Below are 27187 nucleotides of genomic sequence, written 5' to 3' on the forward strand. Positions count from 1 at the left end.
AATTCCATATAAAAGGGAGATAAAGCAGCATTTATCTTACTCTGTCAGACTTAATGTCTGTTAGCATAATACCCTCCAGGATCCATTCATGGTATTGTAAATGGCAAGATTACATTTTTGGGGAGGGGGGGTGACTGAGTAATATGCCACTGTGTGTATGTACCATGTCTTCTTTATCTATTCACTGATGGACATTTAGGTTGCTTTCACATGTTGGCTGTTGTGAAATAATGCTGCAATTAACACAGAGGTGCATATATCTTTTTGAATCAGTGCCTTTGTTTCCTTCAGGTAAATACTCAGAAGTGAAAATGCCAAACTGTGTGGTAGTTCTACTCTTAATTTTCTGAAGAACCTCTGTATTATTTTCTGTAATTGTTGTTTAGTTGCTAGGTCATGTCCAACTCTTTTGTGACCCCCTGCACTGTAGCCCTCCAGGCTCCTCTGTCCATGGGATTTTGCAGGCAAGAATACTGGAGTGGGTTGCCATTTCCTCCTCCAGGGTATCTTCCTGACTCAGGGATTGAACCCACATCTTCTGCATTTTCAGGCGGATTCTTTACCACTGAGCCCCCTGGGAAACCCATAGTGGCTACATAAATCTACATTCCCACTAACAGTGTAGCAGGGCTCCCTTCTCTCCATGCCCCCTCCAGCATTTACTGTTTGTGGATTTGGGGATAATAGCCATTCTGACAGGTACCAGGTACTCATTATAGTTTTGATTTGCAATTCTCTAAGAATTAGCTGTGTCTCAGAGATCATTGTATTTCCATTTAAATTTGTCTCCATGTATTTTTTTATTTGCTTTTTGATTTCTTCAGTGCTGCATTGGTTATTTAGTAGCATACTGTTTAACCTCTATGTGGTATTTTTTGTTTGTTTTCTCTTGTAGTTGATTTCTAGCATCATATGTTATAGTCAGAAATGATTCCTGATATGATTTCAATCTTAACTCTACAGAGACTTATTTTGTCCAGCATGAGATCTATCCTTGAGAGTGTTCCATGTGTACTTGAAAAAGAATGTGTATTCTGATGCTTTTAGATGGAATTTGATTTATATATATTAAATCCATCTGGTCTAATATGCTCTTTAAGCCACTATTACCTTATTCATTTTCTGTTTACAAGTTAGGTGATGCTGAAGCTGCTGGTCTGTAGCCCATACCTTAGCAAGGTCCAGTTCACATGCCTAGAATAGATGAGAATCCTGAAACTCAGGGCAGGAAGGGACTTGCCCATGCCACACGGCTGATTAGTATGAGGGCAGCCCTCTGTCTCACACTGCAGCAGCTCAGCAAGTAGTGAAAAGATCATAAGACTTGGAGTCATACTGATCTAGGCTTAATCTTGGCCCTGCTGTTTACTTGTTGCAAAGCCCTGGTAAGATCATTTATGTTTTCTGTGCTCCAGTTTTCTCATTTGTAGAATACTGATAAATAACTCCTAACTTGTAGAAGAGTTGTGATGTGACTGGCATACAAAAAAATGTACAATAGTGTCTGGAACATAGTGATCAAAGCACACAATGTGTCTTCTTTTGCTTTTTTGACCAGGTATCCCTGCTATCAGTGCACATGGCTTTATCTCCATCATCTCTCTCTTGGGGCCTAGGCTGTATTAGCATCCAGTGACATGTAGGGGGGCCATTAACACAGGTTGGCTAATAGATGCCTGATTAAGGCCAAAAACAGAGGATTTATTTATTTATTTATTTATTTTCTGTCTCTTCCCTTGTGGCTCAGCTGGTAAAGAATCTGCCTGCAATGTGGGAGACCTGGGTTCGATTTCTGGGTTGGGAAGATCCCTTGGAGAAGGAAAAGGCTACCCACTCCAGTATTCTGGCCTGGAGAATTCCAAGGACTGTATAGTCCATGCAGAGAAGGCAATGGCACCCCACTCCAGTACTCTTGCCTGGAAAATCCCATGGATGGGGGAGCTTGGTGGTCTGCAGTCCATGGGGTCGCTAAGAGTTGGACACGACTGAGCGACTTCCCTTTCACTTTTTACTTTCATGCATTGGAGAAGGAAATGGCAACCCACTCCAGTGTTCTTGCCTGGAGAATCCCAGGGACAGCAGAGCCTGGTAGGCTGCCGTCTATGGGGTTGCACAGAGTCGGACACGACTGAGGCAACCTAGCAGCAGCAGCAGCAGTATAGTCCATGGGATCTCAAAGAGTCAAACACGATTGAGCAACTTTCACTTTCACTTCACTTTGTGAAAGGATTAAGAGGGTAAATATATTCTACTTGTGCATTTTTGGTACTTTTTTGCAACTAAGGTCTTTAAAAGAGCTGCTCATTAGAAAAAGCTTAGATAATACCACAAATATTAATGGTAGATATTTTTCATTCCACTCTGGTTAACATAGGAAGTTTTTCTTTTCCTAGGTTACGATTTTTTCAGGTTAGCTGCTTACCTAAATACTAAGAAAATCTCCATCTCATGGTTTTCGAGGAGATAATAAGAAACAATGACTTGTGAGATGTTTTCTCTAGTGAGAAATTTCCTGTTTCAAATACTGGCAAGCAGAAGGAAGGATATTTTTGGATTATATGAGGGTTAGATTCAGTCCACCTGAAGGTAGGTAAAGGTGGAAGAAGGTAAATGTGAAAAGAAAAAAAAAAAACTGAGGAATTAAACCTGTTAAATTGTGCAGTGTCAATGAAAGAGCTGCTTCAGAAATCTATTTAGAAATCACTGCTCTTGTATCTGAATCATTACTGAGATACCAGCATCACCCACTTCTTATTACTGCAAACATAGCAACAGTTGCCATGCTAGCAAGAGATTCGAAGCACAAACACTGGAGTCAGGAGGGAGCAGGGTGGGGCTGGAGCTGGAGTCAGGGCTGCTGAACAGTGCACAGAGCTGCCTGTGCAGATCTAATTAGGCTGGTTTTTCTCTTTGGCCCTTGTGCTGTGTCCTGTCAGACATTTCAGTAGAGCAGCAGCAGTCTCAGAAGCAGCTTTCTGGGGCCAGGTCTTACTATCTATCGGTTGTGCACAAACATCACTGCCAAAGGCAGGATCTGTGTGCTTTGATGAAGGCAAGGATGGGTCTGGGCCCTCCTTTTGTTTATGAATGGAGGAAGAACCAGCGTTCCTCTTCATTTCCAGGAATGAAAAACTCATAAAACTCTTATCATTAGAAATCAGGCCGTTCATTGTCCCAATATGTCATTTCATCTAATTGAAAACTGAGAAATCTGTCACCATTTACTTAGCAGTTTGCCTCAGGCGAATCTTTACAGGTTCCCTTCCTGTGCCTGGGGATTAGTTAATTAGTATTACAAAACGCTTGAAGAGGGACATGCACTCTGGCTCGCCCTTTGGGTTCCGAGGGAACCCATTTTAAGTTGCTAACTAGCACTGCTGAAGGAGAGAAATGAAAACGAGATGACAGCATCAGAGTTGCCGTGGCGCGAGCTACATCTTTCTCTCTTCAGTGTCTGTGTTGTAACCTACATATGTCACTCCCTCACTCTTTTCGTGCAAATCTTTTATGCTTGACAATAATTCAGGTCCTTAAAGCTTATTAAAAAAAAAAAGCTTATATGCCAATTTGACATACGTAGAGCTCTTCTCATATCTTCACTTTTATTAATTTCCTGTTTTTCATCACTTCCTCTTTGGAATAGAATATTTTGTGTGATGTTCTTTCTTTTACATTTTTTATGGAGAAAGGCTATTTCAAACTATGGGTGGTTTGGTCAAGGGACTGAAGGGAAGGACTGACATTTTTCACGTGCTCCTAACTTTAAAGCTGAATGCCTCTGGTGAAATATCTAAGCCTCTTCAGCACAGCAGTCAGAAGGCCGGCGGCCTCACCCGTGCTTTGTCAACTGAATGCTGCTGCTGCTAAGTCACTTCAGCCGTGTCCGACTCTGTGCGACCCCATAGACCTCAGCCCGTCAGGCTCCCCCGTCCCTGGGATTCTCCAGGCAAGAACTCTGGAGTGGGTGGCCATTTCCTTCTCCAATGCATGAAAGTGAAAAGTGAAAGTGAAGTCGCTCAGTCGTGTCCGACCCTCAGCGACCCCTAGGTGGCACTAAAGAGCAAGGCAACTAGAACAGAGCTACTAACACAACCGCTGTAGGTCCACAGAAGCTGAAAGGAAGTTCTTACACTGAGATCTGGCACATTTCAGAACAGACTGTTTCCATTTTTGATCGATGGTAGGATATCAGCAGCAAGAGATTCAGAGGACACCAGCAATCAATTTAAAGTCTTCCATCTTTCATTTTGTGTGTGTATGTTTTCATCTGGCAATTGTTTTCTTATTTCACTAGTGTTTTCTGGGTGTGGCACCTAGGGCTGTGGTGAAGAGGTTTTCTGTAAATATAAACAGATGGATGTGCTTATTTTTTGACCTTTATGGAAACAGTTTTAACTTCCTGCAAGACCTCTCCGCTTTCTTTAATTTTACTCCCTTATTACGTGACATTCAGGGACATAATGAGAAGGTATAACAAGTGTGTTCACACCCTCCCATCAACATGCAAAGCTATATATTTCCTCTCTCAACCCCATACCCCATGACATTAAGAAATTTTCTGCTTTTGTTAATTAGAAAAAAATGTATGGGCACTTTTGAGCTTAAAAAGAAAGAGATAAAAGGCAACTGACAGGCATCATGGCATGTGCTTAGATTCCAGCTGCTCTCCTTTGGCTTTTATATTTTGCCAGCACAGACCCTTAATGAGCTTGATATCTGACCTTCAGCAAGTGAGTGTCACAAAAATTATACATCCCAGAGGTAAGAAGCATCCTGAGGAAAAAACTTGTCTCGTACTTAGATTAGGCAAGCAACTTCTTACTCTAGTCATTATACAATGTGAGCAAGGCCTATAGAATTAAGTCAAATTAGTTAGGCGACTCTTTCTACAAGCTCAGAAGATGCTGGTGAACTGAGATGCTTTGATATACACTAAATTCTTTTGTATAAACAATGTTTAATAAGTAAAAGACAGTTCAGAAAGTCAAAGATGTTATCTTTTTATTACTTCTTTAAATTTATAAATCTTGAAATTGATGTGTAGAATCAGCTAAAAGATTCTGGGCCTTCATTGTATTCATGAGTGAAAGAGCAGTATTTCTTTTCATTTCTAGGATTGAAAAACTCATGGAAACCCTCATCCCTGAATAGTTTTTTTGTGGCACAAAATGTCAGCTAAACAATTTTTTTTTTTTACAGTGAATTCAATTGACTACTGTAATAGAGAATACATATAATGAGAGAAAATGTATGGCTTTTACAAGGTACTTAATTCAATAAACAAATCATATTGAAGTAGAGTTATCTTCAAAACTAGTCCCTAAATATTTAGAAGGAAAGAGTTTATCTTTTCGTATGTTCTGATTAGTTTTTGCTGCTTCTAGAAATGTGGCCAGGGAGTCAGGCTGGCTTCCAGAGACGTGACTAAAAAAGATAGAGGGCAGGGTTAGGCCATGGCCTGCTAGTGAATGAGGCAGCAGATGTGGAATTTGTTTGGTTCAGTTTAGGCATGTATCAGTGCAGGCAGCTGATCATAAAGGACTGTTATGAGCAGACATAAGCTGAGATAGAGTGGCTATTATCAGAGGTAGTCAGAGTGAGAAGGGAAATTTTTCCTTCAATCAAAGGCTGTATTGGCCGTGGACTGAGAATGTGCTATGTTCCATTGAAGCTGGCAGAGCATCTGGGGCGGTAGTTCAGTACTCTGGATAGCTCCCTGCTGATCATCCTCAAAGGGCAAACCAGAGGTTAGAAGTTTCTGCTTCTTGAAGATAGTTCAAACATGTTGGCCAAGCAGAGCCTCAGAGACAGCATGATGTAATAGAAACACTACATTACACTATAGACAGACCCAGGTTCAACTATTAATTACCATTTTCTCACTACACAGTTTCATTCAAATTACCTAAATCACTGGAGTCTCAGTTTGTTTTATATGGAAAATGGAAACCAGGAGACCAACTTTATTAAGATAATTCTTAAGATGAAACAGAATAATATTGTGAGACCTGTCATGATCATTCATTAATTCCACAAGTAGATATTTAGCACCTATCAGACCTTGTTCTAAGTCCTGGAGACACAGCATCAAAAAGGAGAGAAGTTCATGCTCTCATGATGTTTACATGACAAAATAAAGAGCAAGAATTATCATAAACAATAAGCTACATACTTATATCTAAAAACTTCTTATATAGAAACAGAAGATATTCAGATATATGATAGAATATAAGATAAGAGTGTGTGAAAAAAATAGAAGTGTGCAGAAGAAACGGATTTTCAAAACAGTCTAGTCAAATTGAAAAAAGTATACAATTTCTAAGATTGAAGTAGATATTAGAAATGAATTGAATCAGAATTGCAATGAAGAGAGCAGCATGTTAGATCCAGCTACCAAGGGTACTAGATAGATTTGAAGAAGTCACCAGAAAGCAGCACAGAGAAAATAAAGAGTGGAAAATATATTTTAAAAAAGAGTGAGAAATGTGGAAAACAGAGTGAGAAGATCTAAAATACATCTGATTAGAATTCCATAAAGAGAGAATAAGGAGATGGGGTAAAGACATATAAGAGGTGGTGAATGAGAGTTATTCAGAATTTATACAATATATCAATCTTCATATTCTGCTACTGCTGCTAAGTCACTTCAGTCGTGTCCGACTCTGTGCGACCCCATAGACAGCAGCCCACCAGGCTCCTCCGTCCCTGGGATTCTCTGGGCAAGAACACTGGAGTGGGTTGCCATTTCCTTCTCCAATGCATGAAAGTCAAAAGTGAAAGTGAGTCCGACCCTCAGCGACCCCATGGACTGCAGCCTTCCAGGCTCCTCCATCCATGGGATTTTCCAGGCAAGAGTACTGGAGTGGGGTGACATTGCCTTCTCCACTTCATATTCTAGACACCTAATAAGTTCAAAGCAAGATAAATTAAAAAAAATCCATACCTATAGACAACATAGTTAAACTGTACAATACCAAAGACAAAAATTCTAACAGCAATTAGAAAGTCCAGATTAAAAATAAAAAAATGATGATTAAGTTCACAGATGATATTTTAGCAGCAGCAACAACAAAGGTGTGGAAACACATCTTAAAGGTGCAGGGGAAAATTAATTAAACACCTTAAATCCTATATCTGCTAAAATATCTTTCAGGAGAGAGGGAAAACAAAGGTGTTTTCAGATGTTTACTTCTATTAATAAGAGTCATGTTAAAAGAATTTTTAAAGATGTGTTGGAGAAAAAGGAAAATTATCTAGGAAGATGATGTAAAATGTGAGCATAATGAATAGTGAAAGAGTATATATAGGCAAATCTAAATAAACCATAGCTGTGTAAAAACCAAAATAGTATTTAGACTGTGGAATCAGAAAAACCAGGATGAAAATAAAATAATGGACAGAAATATATAATTCAAGAGGGAATGAATGAGACTAAAATTCTCTAAGATCTCTCTTTTGTTTGAGAGTAGGAAAAATAAATTAACATAAAATTTATTAAATTTAATATGCTTAAGTTTCTAGGATACCCCTTAAGGAATAGAAAACCACTGTGTCTATGCAAATAATCCAAAGGAAAACAAGAACAGAATACAGTGAGGAAAAAACCTAGAGAGAATAAAATAATATGGTAGCAATGAATTCAAATTATTTCAGCAAAAACAATGAATTAATATGGCAAAAATTATAAGAACCTCACAGAGAAGATTATAAAACTTAACTAAAAGATATTAAGGAATATCTAAATAAATGCAAAAACATCATGCTCAGAGCAATGGAGACTCGATATCATAAAGATGTAATATCTTCCCAAATTGATCTACAGATTTAAAATACTTATAATCAAAAGCTTATGATTTTGAGAAAAATGCAAGTTGATTATAAAATTTATATGGAAAAGAAAAAGTCAAGAATAATCCAGAATAGTCAAGATGGGATGTAGCTTATCAGATATCAAGAATTTAATAATGCTATTGTAATTAAAATTGTATATAACTGACGCAGGGATAAACAAATGTCCCCACGGAAAAGAACAGACAAACTGAAAACAGACCTATCTAAATATAGATCCTTGATAAGTGAAAGAACCATTATTACAGGTCATTGGGAAAGAGACGATTATGCTTTTTAAAAAAGAGGAAAAGAAAGTTCATGGTCATCATTTCACATTTGTTCACCCTGTTCTGTTTTTACCTGAACTATATTTCCTTCACCTCTCTCTTCAGTGAAACCTTTCTCAACTACCTCAACTCAAAGCAATCTCCCCTTTTTAAACACAATGGGAATAAAAGTGTTAATCCCTTTTAATGACCTCTTTATTCTCGGGGACTTTCTAAAGCATTGTAAGAAATTCAACACTTGCCCTGCCCACTAAACATCAGTAGTACCTCCCTAAAGTGAAAGTGAAGTCGCTCAGTCGTGTCCGACTCTTTGCAACCCCATGGGGTGTAGCCTACCAGGCTCCTCCATCCGTGGGATTCTCCAGGCAAGAGTACTTGAGTGGGTTGCCGTTTCCTTCTCCAGGAGATCTTCCCAACCCAGGGATCGAACCCGGGTCTCCCGCATTGCGGGCAGACGCCTTACCATCTGAGTCACCGGGGAAGACTCAGTACTTCCCTAGTCACTGGGAAATATAAAAAATACCAAAACACACAAAAATACTTCCTATAGTTCCCAAAACTCTAGACTATTTTTTGGGAAGTGAAGGGATCATTGTCTAGAACCACTGGAACATCTGATGTTCAGGGAGAGGTAGAACTGGAAACGTGTCTCACTGGTCATTTTGGACTCTGGATTCAGGATGACATGGTTTCACTTAATTTTAGAGGCCATGTGGAATTGTTGGTGGTTTTAAAGTAGGGTAGTGATAAAACAGGAGGTCTACAGAAGGAGGATTGTGCTGGCAGTAGAAGGTTGAGTAGATTAGGGCCTGGGGAAGCTGGAATGGGAGTGAGAGAAATTAGAGACATGCATGACAAAGGAAGCCCAAGTTTGGACAAAGGGACTGGGGGCTCACGTTTTGTGTGTGTGTGTGTGTGTGTGTGTGTGTGTGTGTGTATGTGTGTGTGTGAGAGAGAGAGAGAGAGAGAGAGAGAGGGAGAGAGAGAGTTTAGAAAGAGAAAGAGTTGGAACCATGGGTTGAAATGATTGTCGTGAGCTGGCAGGAGAAAGAAATTGGGGATGAAGAAGAAGGGATTGAAAGAAAATGAACATTTAAGGAGCTTGAGGGAAAATTTCAGTACAAAAAAGCATGTAGAAGCGGTGGTAGACTGAAAAGGGGCGTATTTGCCCTTCGGTAGTGAGGAAGAGACACCAACCATGGCTGTTACTGGATAAACATCTTGCTCCACAACGGTGAGTGGACATGAGCCCTTCACTGCTTCTTTTTTTCATTCCTCTGAGGTTTCATGGTGCTATCATCTTATACAATTGGTGCATTCTGGAAAAACTATGTGTAAATTAAAAATTTATACCTTATATTCAACTTTTATAAATTGAATTGCATTCTAAGTGCACTAGGCAAGCTGTCTATTTAAAGGAATCCTCTGATGGACCCTTTTGTAACGTGAAAAATTAATTCCAAATGAATCTGTTTCACAGTTCCAATCTCTGTATCTCTGCTTTTCTTCTCCTGGACAGCTAACTAGGTCATAGCATTCTATTCTCAGAGCCCAGCCCCACACAAACACTAATTGGTTTTCACATCTGAAAGGTTGTGTATCACTTTGTCATTTCTAAATTTACATGATGCGATCCATGTACAAGATGGGAGATTTCATACCCTGTGGGAGGAGCAAGTGCCACATGCTTAGTTTTCCAAATATATCGAGAGACACAAAATATTTTAAAAGAGGCAGAACTTCAGGAGTGCCTTCCTTAAACTCAGATTTCATCAGTTTGGGGTTTCTTTGGGAATTAATGAATGCCTATTACCCGTGGAGAAAATATCTGACATAGTTTCCCACCTTGATACTTATTTTATAATGGAAGATAATAATTAAAAACAAATGTGGAAACAAACAAAAACCAAAATCCCCACCTAATCAAAAATTACAAAACTACAGACTGTAAACTTTATAAACCCAAAATTGAAAAAATAAATAAATGCACCATTTTAAATATATTGTTGAGGGCTCTGGAAGCCAAAATTGGGAATGTACATTAGTCAGCATACAGGTCAAACCTTATTGCTACTTAAGAAAAAAATTATGCTGGACTAAAAATCATACCTTGTGTGATTGTAATGAATTAGTTAGGCTGTCTCTTAGATCAGAGGTTGATAGAACCTTGCAAGGACTTTTGAGAGAGACCACACAGGCATTCAGGCTTTACTGGTGGCCAAGCAGTGAAGAATCCTCACCTGTAATGTAGGAGCTACAGGAAACGCAAGTTCAATCCCTGGGTGGGAAAGATCCTCTGGAGGAGGGCATGGCAACCCATTCAAGTGTTCTTGCCTGGAGAACCTCCCATGGACAGAGGAGCCTGGCAGGCTACAGTCCATGGGGTCACAAAGAGTCAGACACAACTGAAGCAACTATGCGCAGACACAGGCACTTGCCTTCAGAATAGTCTCCTTTGGTAACAGCTGCTGTTTCACCTTGGCTCTCGGGTTCCTCTTTCATTTATCCTATCAGTTGCATCAGAGTGACTGGCAGGTTAGATTGCAGCATTCTTTTCCAGCGTGTTCCTCATGCTTGGATATATATTGTACTCAACTGGGAAACTTTAAAAGCTTCCGATGTCTGGGTGACATCGCTGTGGATTTTGGTTTAATTGGTCCTGGGTGCTGGTACTCATCAAAGTTCCCCCAGGTGATTCTAATGTGCAGCCAAAGAGCCACAGAATTCCAGGCTGCTAAATTCATGGCTCTGCTGGATCCTTGGGCTCTTGGACTTTAAGAACCTACTGATCTTTGGTCTCATGTGCTCTGTCTTTCATATACACATGCTGAAAAGACAGGCTTGGGGAGAATAGTTGAATTCTTTCCCTGACCAACTTCCAGGAGGCACTGGAAGAAGTTCAGCAAATATAAGTATTGGCAAAATACATCAAACTTCTGAAAAGTGACACCTCCTGTGCCAGAGAAATTCAGAAATCATAGGAGCATCCTGGAAGAGAATTCCAATTCTGCTTCCTTAAACTTAGTAAAATTACTTACCCTTCCTCAGCCTCAGTTTCCTTATCTATAAAACTGGAATACTTCCTTTCTAAGGTTTACTTAAATGACTATTCAAAGTGTCTAAAATTGTGCTTAGCATGCCATAGAAGTGCATGGTTATAGCCATTTAAACAGAAAGAATACAGAAGATAATTAAAGCTTATCCACTGACTATGCTCCAAAATAATAATAATTAAAAATTATTGAGCCAATTTATTCAATTATTTATCCATGGAACAAATATTTATTACATACTGACTTCATTCCAATCATACTGCTGGCTACTAGGGACACAGATATGAATTAAACAGACATGATTCCTATCTTGGTACATCTTACAACTCAGCTAAGTCCTTTATTTCTGGAGGTGATTTCAAGTAGTCCAAAGACTGAGCTTTCTAGAGGGGTGGTATGACTACAAACTGACCTTCACCATACCCTCACAGCAAATATTCAGAATGTACTGGGCCGTTAAGAAATTTGTACCAGACAGACAAGCACTTTATCAGGGTTTCATAACTGTCTTGAAGGGCCAGGGAGGTATAAAAACCCTTACGAGACTATCAAAGGGAGCATCTCAGAACACCTGATGATTTGTGCCCACTGTTTGGGCAGTTTTGGGAGTAGTGGTGTGCCTTCTGGTACCTTCTGGGTTCTCCTAGGCCAGAGAAGCTGTGTTCCCTCCACCCCCAGCTCACCCGGTTGGGTGTGCTGCTGTGCCTCCCTTTCACACAGTCATCTATGTGTTGTAAGTTGTGACTTTTCTACATTATGCATCTTTTGTTTGGGTCTGTTAGCATTTTTCAGCCAATAACTTTCTCTTTTGACAATACTGCCTCTCCCAATCAGAGTCCTAACAGCTGGTATTATTATCTGTGTATTACATACAAGGGGCTTCCCAGGTTGCTCTGTGGTAAAGAATCTGTTTGTCAAGCAAGAGATGGGGTTTGATCCCTGGGTTGGGAAGAGCCTCTGGAGAAAGAAGTACAACTCACTCCAGTATTCTTGCCTGGAGAATCCCATAGACAGAGACGCCTGTGGGCTACAGTCCAAGGGGTCACAAAGAGTCGGACAGGACTTCATGACTAAATGCCACTCACCATTTAGGTGTAAGACTTATGTAACTTGCCCAAGGTCACTTAACTGAGTTGTTAAGAGGCAAAGCCAAGACTGAACCTCAGATCTGTCTGACCCAAGAGCTCATTGTTTTAACCTCTGCCTCACTGGACAAATATCAAGTGAGTATGCTTTAGAAATACCAAAATCTGGCTCTTCAGAGAATTCATTTTAAAACCACAAGTAAAGAAAAAGGAGAGCAGATGGAACTAGAAGATGATGCTGGGACTCAACCTAATCTAATATTGGCCTATGAGCTCCTTATGAAATGATGTGAGACTGGAATCCAATAAAGAATTATGTCCAGTTTGCCTTGTTATCAATCAGACCTCCTGATACTTAATTTTATGACATTCCATAGATTAAAGTCTAAATGATTAAGGTTCCCACCTCTTCAGAGCTATAGCTGCAACCCTTTTGTCAAACCAGGAATGTAAGAACTATGGCTAAAAAGGCAATAGTAGCAATTTATAGAGGGTACAGGACCCTTGCTAAAACTAGATACTCTTTCTCCACCTTTAGGATAAAAATTTTGACAGAATGTGTGGATGCGCATATGTGTGTGTAAGTGCACGTGTATAATGGCTTATGTGCAAATGCTCTTGGGGGCGTGTAATCAGACAGAGATTTTAAGCTAGCCTTTTCTGATTCTCCATAGGTTGCAGTGTACACTTTGAAAGGTATCTATCCAGCTCACTGTAACTGCTTTTATTGGTCCCTATCCCAATCAGGTCATGGTCAACCATGTTTACAGAATGAAATATGACCTCATCTCCATTCCAACCACATTTGTTTAGACTAGAGGTGGTCATAGGACCCAAAGGGACCAATCCTATTTTCTCTCATGGCTGACTGTACTTATCATTCTGCTTTTTGTGTTTATGCCCTTTGCCATATGACTCTTTAGGACCTCCCACTAGAGGGTGAGCGTATTTTCTCTCCCTATCAATGTCAGACTCAGCCCTGTGACTTGCCCAAGGAATGCCAGAGGATACAGGAGACTGTCTAGTGGGCACTGGGGCATGTAAGTGGCAGTTTGTTGTGGAAGAAGGCTGAACTCATCTTCCCTCTTTTTCTGACTTGCCCTTTTACTTAAACTTATTTGTGGCTTTTTTCTTTCATTGAGGTGAAGTTCACATAACATAATATCAACCACTTTAAAGTGAACAAGTCAGGGGCATTTAGTACATTCACAGTATTTTGCAACCACCACATCTATCTAATTCCAAAATATTTTGATTGTCCCCAAATAGAACCCTGTATCCAAGAAGCAGTGTTTCCTGATTTTCCCCTTCTCTACCCAGATCTTGGCAACCACCAATATTTTTGTTTCTGTGGATTTACCTATTGCTCTTGACTAATTGTGTCTCCCTCCCTCCAATTTCATATGTTGAAGCCCTAACGCCTCATGTGACTGTATTTGAAACAGGTCCTTTACAGAGGTGAATAGGGTGAAATGAAGTCAAAAGAATGAAGCCTTGATCTGACAGAATTGTTGCCCTTATAAAAAGATAAAAAGACTCCGGAGCTCTCTCTGCCACATGAGGGTGAGGTGAGAAGGCGACCATCTGTAAGCTAGGAAAATGGCCAACTGTAAGTCCCATTGGAACCCAACCATGCTGGTACCCTTGTCTTAGATTTCTAGCCTCCATAGTAAGAAAATAAATTTCTGCGGTTTAAACCATCCAATCTATGGGATCTTGCTATAGCCTCCTAAATACACTTTACTCTGGATATTCATATAAATACAGTCATACAATATAGGATCTTTGTCCCTTTCCTCTGTTTAGCCTGTTTTCAGAGTTCCTCCATGCTGAAGTATGCATCACCGCAGCATTCTTGTTAAGACTCAGTAATGTTCTAGTGTATGGATACCACTTTTTAAAATCTATTCTTCTGTTGAAGGATATTTGTGTTAGGTTTTTTTTTTTTTTTTGGCTATTGCGAATAGTGCTGCTCTAAACATTTGAGTACAGGTATTTGTTCGAGTATTTGTTTTCAATTCTTTTGGGACTATATCTAAGGGTGGAATTGCTGGGTTATATGGTAATTCTCAGAACACTGAAATTTTGGTGCTCAGATTTTCAGAGCTATTTCCTGATTCCCACACAGAAATTCTTCCTTGAATTCCATAAGAAACTCTCAGAATACTTTCAACAAATTCCTTGTGCTGCTGTAGCTAGACAATTCTTGCTTCGGCAATGAATTAAAGCCTAGAGAACCTAAACTAGTAGACAACAAAATTTCTACATTTTGGTCAAAATATTAGAAGAAAACAGGCTCAAAACTCCCCTTTTGAAGTCTGCCACAGGGGGTGGTAAATCCCCTGCAGATATTAATCAAGTCAGGTGACTGTGTTGGGAAGACCCTGGAATCTGACGACTGTGTAACTGTTGCTTAGATTACCACATACCTTTGCGACCAGGCAGCATAGGACCTTGCATTTAGAGCATATTCCAGTTCAAAACGACTTCGTAGAGCTGCTACATGGCTCCGGCCAGGCCCTCCGCGGTTCACCAGACAATCAGAAGAAGAGGAAGGTGAGAGAGACCCACTGCTGTTACTTGAAGCAGGAGACATCAGCTGAATGAAGGAGGGGCCATTTCAATCGTTTAATAAATCCAACAGGCTTAAAGGCATAGTATTATAAAATGTAGATTTATTTTAGCTTTCTATTCTAGGATTTTTCATATTTTAATTTCTATTCAGCTCAGCTTGCTTCAGGCCTTTCCTTTCAGCTTCTGATGGCAACACTTGACTAGCTTAATTTACTTTTTTTGGCCCAGTTATATGCTGAGAACTGACCCATAAAACTTATGCTTTTCTTTCTCAAAACACAGTAGGCTCAAGTCAGATTCATAAAACAGATAGAAGATTATTATTTAATGGTTAGAAGATTCTCTACATTTTCACTATAGTGATAAGATTCGTGGCAGAGTTCCTTAAAATTGGAACTTATGATTATTCCCTTTTTATATGAAATGATTCCCTTTACATGAACTGAATTTACATACGTTTCCAAGGATACATCCATTTCATAAAATGAAGGATGCTTTAATGTCTAGCAAGGATGAGGACTAAATAGAGTTACTGTAGAGAGTTTTTTAAAATAATTACACATAGCTAAGTGAACCGTGAACTTTCAGATGTTCAAGGTGGTTTTAGAAAAGGCAGGGGAACCAGAGGTCAAATTGCCAACGTCCACTGGATCACCAAAAAAACAAAAGAGTTTCAGAAAAACATCTATTTCTGCTTTATTGACTATGCCAAAGCCTTTGACTGTGTGGATCACAACAAACTGTGGAAAATTCTGAAAGAGATGGGAATACCAGACCACCTGACCTGCCTCTTGAGAGACCTATATGCAGGTAAGGAAGCAACATTTAGAACTGGACATGGAAAAACAGACTGGTTCCAAATAGGAAAAGGAGTACGTCAAGGCTGTATATTGTCACCCTGCTTATTTAACTTATATGCAGAGTAGTACATCATGAGAAATGCTGGGCTGGAAGAAGCACAAGCTGGAATCAAGATTGCCGAGAGAAATATCAATCACCTCAGATATGTGATGACACCACCGTTATGGCAGAAAGTGAAGAGGAACTAAAAAGCCTCTTGATAAAAGTGAAAGTGGAGAGTGAAAAAGTTGGCCTAAAGCTCAACATTCAGAAAACGAAGATTATGGCATCTGGTCCCATCACTTCATGGGAAATAGATGGGGAAACAGTGGAAACAGTGTCAGACTTTATTTTTTGGGGCTCCCAAATCACTGCAGATGGTGATTGCAGCCATGAAATTAAAAGATGTTTACTCCTTGGAAGGAAAGTTATGACTGACCTAGATAGCATATTAAAAAGCAGAGATATTACTTTGCAAACAAAGGTCTGTCTAGTCAAGGCTATGGTTTTTCCAGTAGTCATGTAATCGAGGTGAGAATTATACTGTGAAGAAAGCTGAGTGCTGAAGAATTGATGCTTTTGAACTGTGGTGTTGGAGAAGACTCTTGAGAATCCCTTGAACTGCAAGGAGATCCAACCAGTCTATCCTAAAGGAGATCAGCCCTGGGTGTTCATTGGAGGGACTGATGCTGAGGCTGAAACTCCAGTACTTTGGCCACCTCATGCGAAGAGTTGACTCATTGGAAAAGACCCTGATGCTGGAAGGGATTGGAGGCAAGAGGAGAAGGGGACGACAGAGGATGAGATGGCTGGATGGCATCACTGACTCGATGCACGTGAGTTTGGGTGAACTCCAGGAGTTGGTGTGAACTCCAGGAGTTGGTGATGGACAGGGAGGCCTGGCGTGCTGCGATTCATGGAGTCGCAAACAGTCAGACACAGCTGAGTGACTGAACTGAACTGAACTGAAGTACAGTTAGAGAACAGAAGAGTGTGAGGGAAGAAAATGAGAAAGAGAAAATAAAAGATAAGATAATAGTTTTCTTGGATTTTTTTATAAGCTTGCTGTTATGCACTCTGTGGTTGTGATTTAGTTGCAAAGTCATGTCCAATTCTTGCGACCCTCTGGACTGTAGCCCACCAGGCTCCTCGATCCATGAGATTTTCCAGGCAAGAATACTGGAGTGGGTTGCCATTTCCTTCTCTAGGGGATCTTCCTGATCTAGGGATTGATCCTAGGTCTCCTGCACTGCTGCAGATACTTTACCAACAGTGCTATCAGAGAAGAACATTAATTCTTTGATATAATAATTTCATGAGACAGTAGATTTTTATTTAAAAAATAATATATGTAAATTTTAGGCTCTTCAAGTAGACAAGACATTTCTCAGTAAAGAATCATGAAATGTTGAAATGAACCTTCAGACTTTCCAATGATTCAATCTCATCCTTTTCATCCTTATGCAGTCTGATGGGGAACCTACTACATCCAGATCCATTCATTTATCTTAGGATGGCTCTGACCATTGGAAAGTTTCTTCATAATTAACCACATCTACTACTGGACTTCATTTCCATCTGTTGGCCCACAGAGAACTAGGCCAATCCCTTTCCTATATGATAGATCTTCAGATGTTTATAAACAGCTGTTGACTCCTCCTAATTTTGCCTTCTCCAGGATAAGCATCCTTGATTCCTCAATTGGTTGTCGATCCATTCACCATTCTGATTTCTATTCCTTAAAATTTGTGTTCCAGTTTTAATAATCCCTTTATAAGAATATGTGCTCAGTGACTCAGCTATGTCCAACTCTTTGTGACACGATGGATTGTAGCATGCCAGGCTCCTCCGTCCATGGCATTATCCAAGCAAAAATACTGGAGTGGGTTGCCATTTCCTCCTCCATTATAGGGATATATGTTGGGTACTATTTTGTTTGGCCATCTCAGAAGAGAGAGGAATGATCACATTCTTTATCCTGATATAAGACAGATATTTCATATTCTAACTCCCCCAAGGTTTATCCACCGATCTTCATGGTGCTCCAAAGCCATTATCTCCATTGTTTGATTCTTCTACTCTTGTTTCCTTGACTCCAGTGCATGATGATATATTTATTCCTGTTAAACTTATTCTTGTTAGATATGTCCTACTACTTTATCTTCCAAAATACTCTATAATCCTGCTTTCAAATATTTGTTCTGTCTCAACTTTATTATATCTGCAACTGGGATGAGCAGAGAGACTTCATGACCAAGATCTAAACCACTGACCAAAAAGTCAAAGAGTAGAGAGAATGGAGCCTTATGGAACTCCACAAGTTAAATCCCTTAAAGATTATCCTAGTCCATTATTTAGTGCAACCTACTCCAGCAACTTCTCTTTGCATACAGCCTGTAGTTACTCATCTTCTCTACTAGGGGAGACTGTGCTAAGAGGCTTGGTCAGTTTAGTACATCCTACCATTATCTCTGTTTCTGGAATTCACTCTCTAATCTAACTGGATATATCCCATGCTTGGCACAACTTTGGTCAGTCAAACACAAAGGTTCAAAGTGAGAGGATACGTGAAACTAAAGCCTTAATAGTGCTTCTCAACATCCCAGGCCTCTGGTAGAAGCTCTTGTTTGTAGGGGCTACTGTAGCCCTACCAAATATGCCTTTACTTCTCTCTACTTTGTATGTTTCAGGATTGATGAGAAGGGAAAGGAAGCTTTATGTCTAAAACCAAAGTTTCATTCCATAGGAAAAACTTCCTCTCTATAAATCCCAGTAAAGAGTCATGAGATAGGGCCACTCCCTGCAGGCTGTAATTGCAGACCTGGGACACTTCTACAGAAGACTGCATTCCAATCACTCTTGGCTAAAATTTTTTAAAAAGAAAACTTTTGTTGGATGATTTTACTCTGGGATTTAGTTGTGCAATCTCAGGTTGATGCTGTCTTTTTCCATTTTTGCCCCTACCTTTCATATACTCATTTATACATGAGCCTGTATGTGTAATGTCCATCTTCCTCTCTTGTAGCACTTACCTGCATTGGGGTATATATTATTATTATTGAATTAGTGCTCATGTTCCAGTTCCCTTGCCTATTTTCAAATGCTATCTCCTGAACAGGTGTACAGAAGATAAGGCAATTATAGAGAAAATTAAAGCAAACAGCTCCTTAATATTAAGGAAAGAAAATTCCATTAGCCTCATTACCAACACATATCACTTTATGCAACATATGTGTGGTACACAAGCAATGCCTCCCGATTAACTTACGTGCTAATTTTAGTAACAACTTTTTTTCTGTTCTTACTGAACATAAATGGACAATGGCTTAATGTTTTAGCTTACATTTCATTGTATGTAAGAATTTTTGTATAGAAAAAATTGATTTAAATCATTTTCTAACATATTTGTTATATTTAAAAATTTTACTTATCAATCTTTTAAATTATGCATACCTATGTGCATTTGCTTGCCTGATCATTCCTTGGAAGAGCCCAAATTCAGTCTGAATTTGCCTTTGTCCCTATAGATGCAGTTATTAGAACTTAAGTGACAGGGTAAAAATATGAATGGAGTTATGGACACTCACACTTATATTATTTCCATAAGTACCAGCAACATCCATTCCCCAAGAAATCTGTGTATCCAAGCCTCTTTAATGGACATATTTCAGAAGGTAAATTTCTTACCTCGATGTTGCAGAGACACTCTTCTAACTTGGTAACAACTTCAGAAAATTCAGGTCTTCCCTGTAAATAAAGAAAAGACTTTTATTCCCCCAAAGAATAAAAGGGAGGCAGCTCTCTTTGGCTTTTAAAATTTAGTATTTGCATATATAAAGAATGAGATTAACCATCAAGTATATTTTTATTTAAAATACACTTGTATTGAAGTGTTAATTGAATGTTCATTTGCTGTTCTGGGAGGAATGTTGAGTCTCCCTCTGATAAGAGTTTTAAGTCAGCATTTGCAACTACATTCAGATAATGAAATAGTGGAAAAGCTTTAATTAGCTTTGCATGCTTTTAAATGGCAGGTTTTCCTCTTCAAAATGAAAGAATAAAAGTGAATGCTAAAAACTATTAACTATCTCTGTGCCTTATAATACACTGTACAGTGTGTCTGTAAGGAAAGGACTGCTACAGCTAATTTTATAATTAGGTTCACTTTTGAAAATAGCACCTCAGATTCAAAACTATGATCAATAGTAACCCCACGACTATGCCCTACTTTAGAGGTTAAGATAAGCTTTTTATCTTCAAAAACTGTCATTAAAGGTATTGTCTACTATGAATCTTCCTGTCAGATGAGTTTGGTTAAATAAACAGTTCTTGTATTCTGATTATATTGTAAGCTTTGTTCTAGTTGCTAGGGATATATAAGCGAGTATAGATCCGGGGAAAAAATTCTTGGGATTTTAGAAAACGTCGGTCTCTTTTGAAGAAATTATATGCCTCCTTTTGTCAGGTCCTAAGGACTACATAACCTATCATTTCTCCCTTTATGAAACTTTCACTGCCAGGAGGTGGATAGCCCAATTTAACATTCAGGTGCTGTAACCAACTAATTTAGATTCTTAGTAGAACAATTTCTCCCTTAATATCTAGCCCTCCCCTGAGGACGCTGCGTCCCCTGGAGCTCTCCAGAAGGAAGCTGTTTTCTCTTACATGCTCCTGTGCCTCCAGGAGTGTGCGGTGATAGTGGGGTAAGCAGGGGTCTGTGTCTTTCCCATGGACTTTGCAAATTTCGAATGGTTTCTCCTTGAAAAGCCACCAGTTTGTCAAGCTTTTCCACAGAGCTGCTCTCCTTTGGTCAAAGACTTTGCATCTGGCTCACTGCCCTGTTCTCTAGCATGACTCTCAGTGTTTTTATTATCCTAGCAGGTAATCACAAAGGTGACCCCTGACTTCCGGGTTCCTTTGTCTCCTCTTCTTTGCTGATCTTATCCTCTACCTTCCCTCATTTAATCAGCTCGCTGGTCATTCATACCCTAGACTCTATTACTAGCAGTGCTTGCAACTTCTCCGAGCTATTCCACCTCACATTTTCCATCAGATCACTCCCAGGGCTCTGTCTCCTTCCTATCTAGCTCACTTCTTCCAGAACCCTGACTCCAACAAATTTGACCACATAAACCATCTCACCACTTAAGAAAACCCTGCTTTTTATTGTGATGATTTTCGAATATACCCTAAAGCAGAAGAAAACAGTGCAGTAAACCAACACCCATGTATATGTCTGTGTGTATATATATATATATATATATATGTATAGTGTGTGTGTGTGTGTGTATTACTTAGCTTTAAAAGCCTTATTCTTGCCAACCTTGCTCTATCTTCTATCTATCATCTAATCTGTCTCCCCTCCTTTCTGTTCCTGTTACCATCTTTTCACTGTCACAGGGTCACTGCATTTCCTCCCTGATTTAGCTTGGATTTCATTGGCAATCATAACCACTCCCTTCCGCACAGCCTCAGCTCCCTTGCCCTATTGTGTAATTGTACACAATTGGAAAAATCCTAGTCTTGATTAAATCATCCTGATAGGTCTTATTTTAAAATTATGGTGCTCTAATCTGAAGTGGACCTTAGTACTGCTCAGAGAGCCTATTTCATATTTCTAGCTCATTCTTTTTCACACTCTAGGTGGCTATTTTGCACCTTCTCCTCTTCCCTCAAACCTATACCTCCTACTACTATTTCAACCACCTACCTATGTCTAAACTCACATAATCTGCCTTCACTTCCTTTTCTATAGAAGAACTTTGCCCGATTCTATCTGAGGGCAGTTCCTTCACTGTGTGCTAGATCTTATCCCTGCTAATCTACTCAAGGACATTGCTCTAAGGATAATTCTTCCTTCTGTTTTTTGCATCACTTCACAGGTGGCTCAGTGGTAAAAAGAACCTGCCTGCCAATGCATGAGACACAGGAGATGAAAGTGATCCCTGGGTTGGGAAGATCCCCTGGAGTAGGAAGTGGCAACCCCCTCCAGTATTCTTGCCTGAAAAATCCAATTGTCAGAGGAGCCTGGCAGGTTACAGTCCCTGGGGTTGCAGAGAGTTGGAAACAACTGAGCACACTTAAAGTTGTCTAACAAATCATCAAAAATGCCATGGTTTAAAATAATGCCAATTTATTAGCTCACAGTTTCTGTAGGTCAGAGTTTAGTACAGGTTAACTGGGTCCTTTGCTCGGGGCCTCAACAGATTAAAGTTATGGCATCAGTGCACTCTGTGAATATCATCTGAGTCTCTTCCCAGCTTGCTGGTACAGGAAGAACTCATTTCCTTGTGGTCGTATGACTCAGGTCCTTATTTTCTTGCCAACTGTTGTTCAGCAGTGACTGTCAGCTTCCAGAGGATGCCCACAGCTCCCTGCCACACAGCCCCTATAAGCAGTTCACAACATATCCATTTGCTTTCTTTCTGACAAGCAAGGACATGTCTCTAAACTTTGCCCCCGTAACCAACTGAAGAAAAATTCTTTGCTTTTAAAGGTGAGTTTGAGTTTGAGTTTGAGTGAACTCCGGGAGTTGGTGATGGACAGGGAGGCCTGGCGTGCTACGGTTCATGGGGTCGCAAAGAGTCGGACACGACTGAGTGACTGAACTGAACTGAACTGAACTGACTGAAAGGGGTCATTTGAGTAGGGCACACCTACACAGGATAATCTTTGTTTTGCCATATTAGAAAACATAATTATGTGCTTAATTGCTCATCATATGCATAGATTCTGCTCACACTCAAATGAAGGGAGTTATTCCTGGCATGTATACCAGGGGGCAGGAATCTTGAGGGGGCAACCTAAAATCCTCTGTATTAAACATTAGCACTAAAAATGAGGCGGAATCCTGGAAGAAAAGGGTCTGGGAGAGGGAGCCCCATTATTTGAATTTGCAAGTCTCTTCAGTCGTGTCCAACTCTTTGCGACCCCATAGGCTGTAGCATGCCAGGCTCCATTTGTCCATGGGATTCTCCAGGCAAGAATACTGGAGTGTGTTGCTATGACCTCCAGGGGATCTTTCCTACCCAGGGATTGAAACCCTGCCTCTTATATCTCTTGCACTGGCAGGTGGGTTCTATACCACTATGGTTATCTGGGAAGCCCATTTGTATATAGACTCTGCCTAATTCTCTGGCTGACCTCTGAAACACATATGCATAGGGCAGACTCTAAGTAGTCCAGGGAGGCTAAAAGAAGGGAACTTAGATCTTCTGCTCAGTGCAGAACATTGTTCTTACTATTTTTTCAGTCTAGAATTATCTCTTATTCTCTGCCTGTGGAAACCCTTTGCTCTAAGTCCAACTTACAAGATACATCTTTTTTGAAAGTATCCAAGGATTTCACAAAATAATTTTTCACTTTCACTTCAGTTCAGTCAATTCAGTTGCTCAGTTGTGTCTGACTGTTTGTGACTCCATGGACTGCAGCACTCCAGGTTTCCCTGTCCCTAACCAACACCTGGAGCTTACTCAAATTCATGTCCTTAGAGTCAGTGATGCTATCCAACCATCTCATCCTCTGTTGTCCCATTCTCCTCCTGCCTTCAATCTTTCCCAGCATCATGGTCTTTTCCAACAAGTCAGTTCTTCGCATCAGATAGCCAAAGTATTGGAGATTTAGCTTCAGCATGAGTCCTTCCAATGAATATTCAAGACTGATTTCCTTTAGGATGGACTGGTTGGATCTCCTTGCAGTCCAAGGAACTCTCAAGAGTCTTCTCCAACACCATGGTTCAAAAGCTTCAATTCTTCAGGGCTCAGCTTTCTTTATAGTCCAACTCTCACATCCATACATGACTACTGGAAAAACCATAGCTTTGACTAGATGGACCTTTGTTGGCAAAGTAATATCTCTGCTTTTTAACTTGCTGTCTATGTTGGTCATAGCTTTTCTTCCAAAGAACAAGCATCTTTTAATTTCATGGCTGCAGTCACCATTTGCAGTGATTTTTGAGCCCCCCAAGATAAAGTCTTTCACTGTTTCCACTGTTTCCCCATCTATTTGCCATGAAGTGATGGGATGCCATGATCTTAGTTTTCTGAATGTTGAGCTTTAAGCCAACTTTTTCATTCTCCTCTTTCACTTTCATCAAGAGGCTCTTTAGTTCTTCTTCACTTTCTGCCATAAGGGTGGTGTCACCTGGTTATCTGAGGTTATTAATATTTCTCCTGGAAATCTTGAGTCCAGCTTGTGCTTCATCCAGCCCAGCATTTCTCATGATGTACTCTGCATATAAGTTAAATAAGCAGGGTGACAATATACATCCTTGACATACTCCTTTCCCTATTTAGAACCAGTCTGTTGTTCCATGTCCAATTCTAACTGTTGCTTCTTGACCAATACAGATTTCTCAGGAGGCAGCTCAGGTGGTCTAGTGTTCCCATCTCTTGAAGAATTTTCCACAGTTTGTTGTGAACCACACAATCAAAGGCCTGAGGTAGTCAATAAAGCAGAAATAAATGTTTTTTTTGGAACTGTCTTACTTTTTTGATGATCCAGTGGATGTTGGCAATTTGATCTCTGGTTCCTCTGCCTTTTCTAAATCCAGCTTGAACATCTGGACGTTCATGGTTCCTGTACTGTTGAAGCCTGGCTTGGAGAATTTTGAGCATTACTTTGCTAGCGTGTGGTAGTTTGAGAATTCTTTGGCATTGCCATTCTTTGGTATTGCTTTTCTTTGGGATTGGAGTGAAAACTGACCTTTACCAGTCCTGTGGCCAATGCTGAGCTTTCCAAACTTGCTGGCATATTGAGTGTAGCATTTTCACAGCATCATCTTTGAGGATTTGAAATAGCTTAACTGGTTTCATCACCTGCACTTGCTTTGTTCCTAGTGATGCTTCCTAAGGCCCACTTGACTTCACATTCCAAGATGTCTGGCTCTAAGAGTGAGTGATCATACCACTGTGGTTATCTGGGTCATGAAGATCTTTTTTGTATGGTTCTTCTGTGTATTCTTGCCACCTCTTCTTAATATCTTTTGCTTCTGTTAGGTCCTAACAGACAACATTCATGCCCTTGTTTGCAATTGTTCCTTTGGTATCTCTAATTTTCTTGAAGACATCTCTTGTCTTTCCCATTCTATTGTTTTCTTCTATTTCTTTGCACTGATCACTGAAGAAGGCGTTCTTATCTCTCCTTGCTGTTCTTTGGAACTTTGCATTCAATTGCATATATCTTTCACTTAGATTTTTTTCACTTTCACTTAGATTTTTAAAAGTCTTTCTTGTGTTAAAACTGGATATTTACATGTCTATCTCACTAGCTGAAACATGATTTGAGGGTAAGCAAAGTCTGTTTACTCCTGTATACCTAGCATGTTCCATTGCACAGAACAGCTTAGTTGACTTTAAATTTGTTACATTAAATTGCATCATGATAATAAAAAGAATTATACAGAATCTGACTACCTCTTATCCTTACAATCATCTTTTGCTAGTATTATTATAATTTCGTTCTAGCTGCTTTTGCTGCTTCTAATCTCTGCCTATTAAAAAAAAAATGTGTTCTCAACATGGTAGCCAATCCAAAGCTACCATCATACTCAATAGTAAAATATTGAAAGATTTTCCTTTTAAGATTAGGAATAAGACAAAGATGCCCACTCTCGTCAATATAGTATCAGAAGTTCTAGTCATATCCATTAGTCAAGAAAAAGAAATAAAAGGCATCCTACTTGGAAAGGAGAAAGTAAGTAAAACTCACTATATGTGGATGACTTGATGTAGAAAACCCTAAAGACTCCACCAAAAAACTCTTAGAATTAATAAACAAATGCAGTAAAGTTGCAGGATATAAAAATCAATATATAAAATCTTGTTTTGTCTTTTTTGCTATTAACAAGCTATCAGAAAGAGAAATAAAGAAAATTATCTCCTTTATAATTACATCAAAAAGAATGAAATAGCTAGGAGTATATTTAACCAAGGAGGTGAAAGACCTGTACACTGAAAACTATACAATATGGAAGAAAGAAATGGAAGACAGAAATAAATGGAAAGATGTTCTATGCTCATGGAGAGGAAGAATTAATAATGTTGAAATATCCATACTACTTAAGGCAAAGCACAGGTGCAATGCAATCCCCATTAAAATTACAATGGCATTTTTCACAGAAATAGAGCAAACAATCTTAAAATTGTTATGAAAGCACAAAAGACTCCGAAAGCCAAAGCAATCTAAAAAACACAGCTGAAGGTATCATGCTCCCTCATATAAAACATTATTACAAAGCTGTATTAAACAACATGGTAGCCAAAATCATCATTTTAAAAATATACTAGAAATGAAGTAATGGCACTCAAAAAGCTTCCAGTTACTCTCATTTTATATTGATTTTAAAAAATCCTTGCTTTCCTCTCTAAGCCATGCACAACCTGCCCCTGCTACTTCCTGGACTCCTCTTCCTCTTGTACACCAGATCACATTGACCTCCTGAGAAAAGAGCATACCATGCCTTCAGGGATTTTGCCTTTTTCATTCTTTCCACCTGGACAGACCAGAGCTATCACCTTTTCCAGGTCTTTGTTCAAATGTTATTTTTTTTTCTTGTCTACCATTATTGTCCTTTATTCCATAGAACTTACCATTGGATGACTTAATACATATTAATACATATTGCATACTTTTTGTCTGTTGTTTACATCTCTTCCTAGCAATACTGGAGTGGGTTGCCATTTCCTCCTCCAGGGCATCTTCCTGACCCAGGGATCGAACCTGCATCTCTTGCATCTCCTACATTGGTAGACAGGTTCTTTACCACTAGAGCTACCTGGGACTGTCCAATGAGGCTAGGGATTTATCACTTATTATTCTATCCCTCCTGCCTTGAGGAGTGGCTGGTGAACAGAAGGTATTCAATAAATACTTGAAAGTATGATAGAATTACTAGTTTTAAATTTTATTTTCAAACTATCTTTTTGTATGGGAGAGGATTTTTATTATAATTTCCTTTACTTTTTATATTTTAACCAGTCAGGAAATGCATTATAAATGAATGGCCTTTTCTTGAACATTAAATCCAAATGATGTGCTCTTTCATTGGAGACTAAAAAAGTATCAAAATAATGGTAAAATATGGTATCACTTCATGGCAAATAGATGGGGAAACAATGGAAACAGTGACAGAATTTATTTTCTCGGGCTTTAAAAATCACTCCAGATGTTGACTGTAGCCATGAAATTAAAAGATGCTTGCTTCTTGGAAGAAAAACTATGACAAACCTAGACAGCATAGTGAAAAGCAGAGACATTATTTTGCTGACAAAGGTCTGTATAGTCAAAGCTATGATTTTTCCAGAAGTCTTGTATGGATGTGAGAGTTGGACCACAAAGAAGGCTGAGCACTGAAGAATTGATGCTTTCAAACTGTGGTGTTGGAGAAGACTCTTGAGAGTCGTTTGGATGGCAAGGAGATCAAAGTAGTTAATCTTAAAGGAAATCAACCCTGAATATTTATTTGAAGGACTGATGCTGAAGCTCCAATACTTTGGCCACTTGATGTGAAGAGCTGACT

The 27187-nt window shown here is 39.4% G+C and overlaps 1 protein-coding gene across 1 annotated transcript in view; it reads right to left on the reverse strand.

Moving 5' to 3' along the window:
• Window positions 1–27187, reverse strand: part of LOC120856988 (serine/threonine-protein kinase TNNI3K) — a 330300-nt gene that overhangs the window by 44577 nt on the left and 258536 nt on the right. The window contains exons 22-23 of the mRNA XM_040232554.1: window positions 19357–19416; window positions 14685–14854 (exon numbers count right to left, since the gene is read on the reverse strand). Coding sequence (XP_040088488.1) covers window positions 14685–14854; window positions 19357–19416 — 230 coding nt within the window. The remainder of the gene's footprint in view (window positions 1–14684; window positions 14855–19356; window positions 19417–27187) is intronic.

The sequence above is a fragment of the Oryx dammah genome, unplaced genomic scaffold, assembly GCF_014754425.2.
Source record: "Oryx dammah isolate SB20612 unplaced genomic scaffold, SCBI_Odam_1.1 HiC_scaffold_28, whole genome shotgun sequence".
NCBI classification, from domain to species: domain Eukaryota; kingdom Metazoa; phylum Chordata; class Mammalia; order Artiodactyla; family Bovidae; genus Oryx; species Oryx dammah.